Source organism: Tupaia chinensis, unplaced genomic scaffold, assembly GCF_000334495.1.
Source record: "Tupaia chinensis unplaced genomic scaffold, TupChi_1.0 Scaffold000164_1, whole genome shotgun sequence".
Classification (NCBI taxonomy): domain Eukaryota; kingdom Metazoa; phylum Chordata; class Mammalia; order Scandentia; family Tupaiidae; genus Tupaia; species Tupaia belangeri.
The window spans coordinates 1,080,702-1,090,940 of NW_006159638.1; the positions used below are offsets into that span (position 1 = coordinate 1,080,702).

At 39.3% G+C, this 10,239-nt stretch overlaps 1 protein-coding gene across 2 annotated transcripts in view; it reads right to left on the minus strand.

Moving 5' to 3' along the window:
* Window positions 1-10,239, minus strand: part of CRYZ (crystallin zeta) — a 34,667-nt gene that overhangs the window by 17,968 nt on the left and 6,460 nt on the right. For both annotated transcript variants that reach the window (XM_006146039.3, XM_006146040.3), the window contains exons 2-4: window positions 9,324-9,447; window positions 7,747-7,899; window positions 3,558-3,721 (exon numbers count right to left, since the gene is read on the minus strand). In XM_006146039.3, coding sequence (XP_006146101.1) covers window positions 3,558-3,721; window positions 7,747-7,899; window positions 9,324-9,434 — 428 coding nt within the window. In that variant the 5' untranslated portion in view covers window positions 9,435-9,447. The remainder of the gene's footprint in view (window positions 1-3,557; window positions 3,722-7,746; window positions 7,900-9,323; window positions 9,448-10,239) is intronic.

The following is a 10,239-nucleotide window of genomic DNA, read 5'->3' on the forward strand; positions in this document are numbered from 1 at the left end:
GTGTGTGTGTGTGTGTGTGAGAGAGAGAGAGAGAGAGAGAGAGAGAGAGAGAAAGAGAGAGAGAGAGAAAGAGAGAGGCAGGGAGAGAGAGAAATACTGTTAATTTTAGGTGTCAACTGGGCTAGATTAAGGGATAACTAGTGAGCTGCTTAGTATTTCTGGGTGTGTCTATGAACGTTTTTCCAGAGGAGACTGGCATGTAATCAGTGGACTGGGCGGGGACGATCTGCCCTCAATGTAGGTGGGCACCATCTAATCAGCTGGGCACTCAGGTAGAACCAAAATGGCAAAGGAAGGATAATTCCATCTCTCTCCTAAAACTGGGACATCGTTTTCCTCCTGCCCTTGGGCTTCAGACCCTTAGGCTTGGACTCCAGGACTTGCACCTCCACACTACCTCGCCCCAGTGGAGTTCTCTGGCTTTTAGCCTCTGACTGAGAGTTACACCACTGGCTTCCCTGAGCTACGCTCCTGGCATCCCACGGTCTGCAGTTTGCAGATGGCCTGTCATGAAACCTTTCAGTCTCCATAATCAGGTGAGTCACCTAATAGGTCCTCTCCTTCTCTCTTCTTCTCCCTCTCTCAATTCCTTTCTCTTAGATAAACACACACAACTCCAGTTGGTCCTCTCCCTCTGGAAAGTCCTAATACAATATACAATGACACACATATACAATCTGTGGATTCCGCTTCTCCAGAGAACCCTAACATAATCATCTTCCCCTGGGAATTATGGCAGAGGCCTAGGCACTTGGCCTGGCCTTCCAGATTGCTGTCCCCTACTGTCTCCTAGTCACCGAAGACTCTAATATCCAGCACACAGGCTTTCTTCTCCACCCCAAATCCAGTCCCAATCTTGATTTCAATATTCACCAGGCAGAAAATCTAGCATCACAACTCCTAAACTCTCCACATTAGCCACTCTCTCCCACAGCTTAATCTGGTAAATACTAACAACCTTTCAACCTAGGAATTATTGAACATCAATAAACAACATGATGACAATAATGTATCCAAGTGCTGTAAGCTTTTGATTCTCTAAACCTCTCTTCAACTAAAGAGAATACTGTCTCTCAGCTGCTCCACTTGTGCCTACTTGCTGCTCTCCTGGTCTCACCTCCTCCCCTATTCAGCCTAGACTCCAGAGTGGATGATCCCAACTGCTTCCTGCCTCCCTTCAACCCCACCCCCCACCTCCCCAGTACTCTCATTTCCTTTGCGCTACTCTACTGTCACCAGTATTTCAGGCCTGGATTAATGAAACCTAACTTCCCTGAAATGGTATCCAAATGTTGAAGGACTAAAGAAGAAAATCACATGACCATGCATTTTGATGACCCATCAGTTCTGACTCTCAAAAGATCATTTTGCCTCCAACTTAATTAGGAAAACTGAAGCAATCACATGTAAGCTCCTAAAACACTCCCCTCACTATCTATAAACATTTCTGCAATTATACCATCTTTACCTTCTCTAGGTTTTACAGATGAGCTGCCCTTTCAGTACTTACAATAAATTTTTCTACCTCTGTCCTAATTCAGTTCATCCTAGCTTTTGCAGGATCATGTTCCACCTGCTACTCTCCTGCTAGATCTTTTCCCAGCAATAAATGTGTTTAAGTCTTGTCCATGCTTTAAAACAACCTTTGATCCCAGTACTCTGATCAAATAACTGTCCTGTCTCCCCATTTCCTTAGAGTAGTCTTCATTCAAGGAATTGATTTCTTCTTTCTTCCTCAACTTAGGCAACCGATTTTCTGTCCCACCCCTCTACTGAAAATGACCTGACTAAAGTCACCAATGACTTTCAACTGCTTTGCTCAGCTGTTAGTTATTTTCTGAACAGACCTCGCTGCTACACTTACCAGCTAGCCTCCCACCCTGGTAGCAATACCAACTTCTGCTCCTCCTACTACCACATCCACTGACCACTTAATCTGTGCCAGGTACTGTACCGACAGTTTCCCATACATTATCTCATTTAATTCTCACCATACCCCTAGGAGGTCAGTGCTGTTATTATCTATGTTTTTCAAATCACTAAACTGTAGCTGAGTTGGGAAAGTAACTTGCCCAAGGCCATATAGCTGGTACTAGGCGAAAATATTACTCTAACCTAGGTCTTTCTGTCTTCAAAGCCCACACTTTTACCAGATGTTTCACAAATCCTATGACTTCTAGACTCTGCTGGCCTTGGAATTCACTCCCTTTGGATCTCTTAGGACTCCCCTTTTCATCTGACTACACTCTTAAATGTTTATATTCTCTGGGGTGCTATTCTTATTCCACTGTTCTTCTCACTCCCTGAGTGATTTCAATCACTCCTTATCCTGTCACCTCTCACTTCTATCCCTACGTCCACAAGTTTATACCTAGAGCCTTCAAGCTTCACACTCTTTTATCCTACAGGCTACTGGACTCCTCCATTGAGATGTTTAAAACTGAACACAAACTTCCTTTTCTTTATCACAATTAAAGATTACTCAAGCTAGAAATCTAGAACTACAGGAGGAGCTCTTCTTCCTCATTCTCTGCAACCAATCAACGAATACTCCCCTAACCAAATAGCTATCCTTTCCTCTCTACCTCTTCTACCATGCTGCCATGACGCTTGTTCTAGCCCAATTCTATCTAGAGGAGATTCCTGTAAGACCTGCCTATCTCTCTTTTCACTCCTTCCCTGGAAACCATCCTTCACACAGCAGAGAAGTGATTTCAACAACCCACTGATATGACCACAGCACAGCCCCTGTCCCTCAAAGAACAATGTGTGAGTGCTATAATCTAGCTTTTCACAATCTGAAACCTCCCTATTTGATAATGAGAGCTGAAACTAATTGAGAGGTTACTTAATTTTTGCCATTCTCTGTCTTGAAAGTTTCTTTCCTATAAAACCAAACCAAATAAGCTCTTCCCACACACCTGCTGTTTTCCCTATATACCAAGCTATTCTAACCATCTTAAATGTGCTTTCCTCTACTAGCTACTCCTCCCCAAGTGAACTCCTTCTGATCCTTTTCAAACACTTAGTGGAATTAATTAAATTGTACATTTTTAGATCCCAGCCGAGAAATTGTACAGTGGGTCTGGGACAGGGCCCTTTGTGTACTTTTTAAGTAACCACCCAGATGACTCTAATAGATAACATCTTTTGAATTGTGGCTATAAAATAATCTAAGGTTTATAGTTTGCCAGGAAGCCCTACATCAACATCACAAGCATATCCCTTGTGATCCAAAATTTCTATGTAATTTTAATCACTGTACTTCTCACGTTATATATATGTATGTGTGTGAATATATATATATGTATATAATCACTCTTATGTCTATCTTCCTTACTAGCCTATACATCTTTCTTGAAGACAGTGTTGCTCTTTTTTTGTGTCCCCAATAATTAGCACAACTCCAGATTAGAACAGTTTCTACTCCATCAATGTTTAATGGTAAGTAACTAGTAACCAGAAATGAAAATGGATGTATAGACAACAGGAAGACTGGCAGTTAATATTTGCCCTTCTTTGGCATTGGCTGCAAAATGGACAGAATGTGTTATTACCTCTGTAACAGAGCTCGATAAGCAGTAAAATACGGGATACCAATGGCCGCTCCTTGCTTAAAGTCCAGATTTTCAGGAAGTTTGAAAACCGTATGAGCAGCTGCAAGAGCATACTCTGCATAGCCCCCAGAGATCGTGTTGGTAGTGAAAACTCTATCACCTTTCTGGGAGGAAGACATAAATGAATAAATGTACCAGGGTTTAAACATTATGTCAAAATGGGTAAAATCACTTACAATGCAAGCTTTATCACACAAGAAACAAATGAGTACTTACATATTGCCTTGTACCTCTGACAGTTTCATAAAATGACTTAAAAATACTAAAAATTTTTAAATGTTTTATAAGGGGGAACCGATAAAAAACAAACAAACAAACAAAAAAAAAACAATGAAGGGAAATGGGAAAAATAAATGAAGGGAAGGAGAATGCCCTGAGTGCCACAGCAATGACAACAACAATAACTCAGCTTTGTGGAGTGCTTACTATGCTAGGCACTGCATTAGATGTCTTCTGTGCATTGTCTAACTGGATCTCCACAATAGCCTGTGAGGTGGGCACCTGTATTACGTCCACTTCAGATTAGTGGCCACTACATATGTGAGGAAATTGAAGTATAGAAAAGTTTAGTAACATCCTCAAACCAAGCAGTTAGTAAATGGTGGTCAATACAAACCATTATTTTTTGTGCAAAATACTAGGGAAAAGAAAGAAATAAAATTTAAAGTTTCTTCCAAACACCAAATACCTGTTCAATTCTCTGCATGGATGTCCTCACCCTTGCATGTCTAGCATTTCTCATGCATGTTCTCCAAAGCAGAAAGCCATGTTAGCAGGATGAGCAAGGCTTCTGTATTTGTCACAGTACTAGAAACACAGTCAGCTCTCAATACATGTCTGCTGGCCCACCAAGAAAAAGCAGATGCATGACTGAGGGTAAAGTCAAGGACTATACAGGCTTGCATAGGTCCAATGTGATGTACCTCCTAGGAGGAAATGAGACTGCCCATGATAAAGAGAAGCTCTACCTCCTCTTCCTTGAAAAAATGATAAATATTCCTTGAAACAGACAAAATGATAAGGCAATGACCACCTAGTATACTTTAATTGGTCCTACAATAAAGAAATTTGAAAAAGCAACAGCACTATGCAGTGAGATAGAGATGGAAAAGATTTAAAAGGAACCCAAGAGCCCAAGAAATGCTGCACCACATAACAATGTCACCTACAAGTGGTCAGGTAAGACTAAGTTAGGATTAATCAAACATTCTCTAAGAATTCACTATATGAAAGGCACTACTTTGAATTCTGCAAGGGATAATAATAGTAAGACACTGTCCTTAATCTCCAGAATCTTAAACTCGAGGCTCAGAAAGGAGGATAAAAATAATCACAAAGCAAGGCAAACGTGATAAGGCATCAAAGATAGGTATAAGAAAAAGAAAATTTCCTCCAAGTTATGAGAATTAAGAATAATTTCATTGAGTGGCCAGCAGGTGGCAAACTCACACAAGACCTACTGCGGTTCAAGTCCTGGACCTAGCAGCTAGAAACATGCTGAGTGCATGTGCATTCATGCCCAAAATCCTGAAAGGAGAAGGGACTGTGGTGTGGCCATCTGCCCTGGGGGAGAGGGGGGTGATTTCTCATTGTTTCTCTCTCTCTGTGTCTCCAGCAAGCACACATGTCCAATAGCAAAAATCTCTCTCAAAAATAAATAAATAAAATAAAAAGAATCGCTTCACTGAGAAGCTAATATTTGAGGGAAGAACTGAAGGATTGAATAAGATTTTGAAAATTAGAACTGAGAGGAGTCATTAGTGGGTGAAGGAAACAAAGTCAGCAAAGGAATAGGGGCAGGAATAAATGCTGAGAAATTACCAGGATTTATTCTCCATGAGTAAGTAGTCTCACATATATACATAATCACTTTTGGAAATAAAACAGAAAGGAAATAAATGAGGGCATAAAGCCCCTTGAATTCACATTTGTAAGTTTCCACATAATTCTGCCAAGCAAAAGAGCCAATAGGAATAAAGGCACGGAGATGAGCTTTGAATGTACAGGGAAGGAGGAACAGTCCATACTAAGAAATAAACTCCAGGGTGTGAAGGAGTGGGAAACAAGAATGGAAAGATAGGTGGGAGAGAGCATAAAATAATCTTTATTCATAATATTAAGAAATTTCAACAATACCATGAATCTATAAGGGATGAATGTAGAATTAAAATAGAGGTATAAAACAACTGTTTTTACATTCTTCATTCTAGAGGACAATTCTAACCAGAGTAAGGACAGATTTAAGGGATAAGGGGAGAGAGTGGTAAGTATCTATAATAGAAATCCAGGTCAGGGGTGCAATAAAGAACAGAAAATAACTTCAACTAAACCACAGGCAGTGGGAATGGAAGGAGAGAGAAAACGCTGTCAGTAAGGAAGAGCTGGTACAGTAGAGCAAGGAGATAAGCATTCAACCCAGATAATCACCAAGATGCATCCAAGAGAGGAGTAGTCTGCAGAAGAGCTCAGTTCTCAACACTTCGAGTAAGAGGTTCCTCGAAGTTGTCCACGTGGCTCCAGTGCTCTCCAAGAGAACTTTCTGTGATGATGGGAAGGTTCTATCCAAGTCTGCACTGTCTAGTCGGCTAGCCACTAGACATTAGGGTGTCTAAGCATTTGAATGTTGCAAACTTAACTCAGAAACAGAGTTTTCTATTTGAATCTAAATTCATTTGAATTAAATTGCCACATACGGCTAGTAACTACTGTAGTAGACAGCGCAGGTCTGTCCAGGGCTTCATAGACAATTCTAACCTAAAGCTACAACATGTGATCATAGAAACCCTAAGAATCCAGGAGATCATCATGAATAAGGTACAGCGTACAAAAGGCAGAGGTCTAAGCCAGGTGTTAAAGGCCCGGACAACACCAAGATTTTAGAAGCATCCAGGAAAAGAGAAAACCGAAAAAAAGATGCTCTTGGAAGAAGGGGGAGTGAGGAAAAAATGATGTCACAGAGCCATAAAAAAACTTGTGTGTTTTTTTGTTTTTTGTTTTTTAAGAAAAAGTTAAGTGGTTAAGAGTGTCAAATGTCACAGAGAAGTCAAGAAAGATAATGACATAAAAGGGCCCATTAACTCCCGACAACTTAGAGGCCATTAGTGACATTAGCAAGAATCCTTCCAGTGGAGCACGGGGCAGAAGCCAGACTGCCACAAGCTGAGGAGTGAAAAGCTGTGTGAATCCGCCTTTCTTCTGTTCAGGGGCATGTTAATCTTCTTTGTCTCAGCCAATTTTGGTAAATGTGCTGCCACAGTTGAGTAGGTCAAGGAATAATGAGCAAAGATGCTAGAACATGAGTATGCTATGAATATACTATCTACATTTTATGTCTTTTGGTAATGACATAAAAGGCCCATTAACTCCCGACAACTTAGAGGCCATTAGTGACATTAGCAAGAATCCTTCCAGTGGAGCACGGGGCAGAAGCCAGACTGCCACAAGCTGAGGAGTGAAAAGCTGTGTGAATCCGCCTTTCTTCTGTTCAGGGGCATGTTAATCTTCTTTGTCTCAGCCAATTTTGGTAAATGTGCTGCCACAGTTGAGTAGGTCAAGGAATAATGAGCAAAGATGCTAGAACATGAGTATGCTATGAATATACTATCTACATTTTATGTCTTTTGGCATATATATAACAAAAGCCCCGATCATAACACTTTCATTGACCTTGGTCTGAGTCAAAGCTCTGAAACTGTACATGTGAACTTAATTTTTTTTTTCATATTTTATTTATACTTCTAAAGAATTAACATTCCTTTTTATTTTGCAAAGCTAAATATATAAATGGAGTCAAAATTATGTTGATTTGTGTATTATTGAGAGTTAAGAAAATAGTATAATTTCCTTTTTTATCTTTCCTCACATAATTCTATTAAATTGAAAGGCTCACAGCTCATTCTGTGAGAATGTAAAAACACAGAAAGTACCCAGCATTTATTCCCAACAATGCAAACAAATGAGGCCTCTCAATAAAAAGTCATTTCTTTTTTGGCGAGAGGAGTCCCCCAAGTGGCAAAAGTTGTGTAACAGGGCCTTGTAAAGCCTTAAGTATAGACATATTTTAAAGCTATGTGAAAAATATTTTAAGAAAAAATATTAAGCCTAAATAAAATAATTAAAAATATAATACCTTGAAAGCAGATACATCATCTCCAACAGCTTCTATTAACCCAGCCACGTCTGAGCCAGGAGTATAGGGTAAGACTGGTTTCCTGTTGTAAGTACCAGAGCGAATATATGTCTCCACTGGGTTTACACCACATGCGTGCACTTTGATTAGAACCTGCAGTGACAACGTATTTCAGTTCACATGCAACATTTAGGTATTCATTCAGCATTACCCCATGACTGCTGATCATGGGAGTGATAAAAATAGAAGGAAAAAAAAAACAACCAAATAGGTCCTTGCCTTCAAAAAGCTCACATTTTCATTTTGCAAACTAACATGGAAATAAAAAGCTAAACTAGAATGGCTTACATATTACATTGAAAAAATGTGGGGAAAAGAGTGGAAAAAAAGAAAGTGTGTGTAGCATAGACCTATTTCTTTTTCTTTCTAGAATTACAGGAAGAAGGTTATTTCTTGGCTTCCTTCATGAGTAGCCAAATGACTAACTTCCAGCCAATGGAATATGAGCAAAAAAAAAGAGCACCACTTGCAGGCCTGACCCATAAAAACTATAAAAAAACAGTAAGCCGTCCACACTGTGCTTCATCCTTTCATGGGGACCTCGAAAGAGAGGTGTTGAAAGTGGCAGAGTCACATGAGGGAAGAAGTCTGGGTCACTGGGTTCCTGTGGGGAAAATAGCTACCCACCAACATTTTGGAATTTAAGAATTTAGTGAGTTGAGAATTTCCTACTGTTGAGTCACTGAGATTTTGAGGCTCCACTATTTCAGGAGCTAATTTTACCTTAATTATTACAGAATCATTATCTCTGCTATAAGAGTAAGGGAAGGCCTTACAGAAGAAATGATACTTGAGGAAGGCCCTAAAAGGTGTGTACAATTTTTTTTTAGGAATGGGAGAAAGAGAATATTTTAGATAAAAGGAATCGCATGTGCAAAGACAGAGGAAATGAGAGCATCTCTTGGGGCAACTAGATAAAGTGCGATGTTGTTACAACACAGTTCACGAAGAAGGACTGACAAGAAATAAATCTAAAAAGATAGGTTACAACCAAATTGTAAAAACTCTCATAAGGTTTGCAAAGGAAATTAGATTTGGGAGCGATGGAAGGTGCAGTAATAAAAATACATAATTTTGAATCAAAAGTATATTGTTAAAGGCATTAAAGATGATTAAACTCTACATTGAAATTCTTCTAAATCTTATGAAAAAGCATACGTGCAGAAAAAAACCATTTTCCCACCATGTGCAAAATAAAAATCACCAAAGTTTGTAATTGAATAACTTTTTAAAACTACATATGACTCCATTCAGAAAAATCCAGCTATTGCACTGCATAGATGATTCTCAACCTCAAAACTTTTCTTATAACCAGAGGTTATTCTTTCTCATACATCTACTTCAGTAATTACTAGATTTATGTTAATATTGTCAGAGTTCATATCTATAAACAGTGTAAGCTTTGTCATAATTCAGTGTCTTTAAAAATTATTAAGTCTCCTTCTTTTGAACACTAACTTGATGTTTAGACTCACACTCATACGTAATTACTGCCCAAGTAAAGTAATTATTTCTACCTGATGGCCTTTTGGAATTGGTACTGCAACATCTGACTGGAGTATCAGCTTTTCTGGTCCACCAAATTCAAAAACTCTAATAGCTCTCATCAGCTTCTGTCCAGTTGCCATGGTAATCTAGATACTAAGAAAGAAAAATTAGCGTATCATCATATTGTATCTTGGCTATCACCATGTTTTTTCCCCCTGGAGGTGGCAGATCAAACAATTTTTCAACAACAATTTAAATCATCAGCTCACGACTGATCTCATTTCATGTTTAAGGACCTTTCATCTTACAATCTTTCAGCTACAAAGCAGAATACTTCATACTACTTCCTGTAGGGATTCAATGCCTTCAACAAGATAATCAAATCTGCAAATAAAAACATGTAGATAGAATGACAAAATACTATACCTTCGGTTTTCTTTTTCTTTTTCATCTTTTTCTTTTCTTCTTCTTTTTTTTTTTTTTTTTGAGAGATATTTGTTATAGGGCACATGTGCTCACCAAAGAGACAGAGAGACAGAAAGTGAGAAACACCCCCCCCCCCCCGGGGTGATGGCCACACCACCACAACCCAGTCTTCTCCACTGTGTTCTCAGGATTTTGGGCACACGCACACACACACACAAACACAGCCCGCCTGAGTTTCAAGTTGCCAGGCCCAGGTCTCAAACTGTGGTTAACTATGCGGGAGTCCAGTACCTCAACCACTATGCCACCTGCTGGTCCCATTAGGTTTTCTTCTGTGTAGGCTTGGATAGCAAAACCTTGTAAATTCTGGGAGCCCACAGAAGTCTTATTAGATAGGTCTTTTTTTGCTAGATTATGAAATATTTTAAATATAAATATTAAAAATATAATAAACACACTTAGCTGACATCAGATTTAGCAATAATTTTAAAATGCCAAGTGTGTGTGTATAAGCTCAGG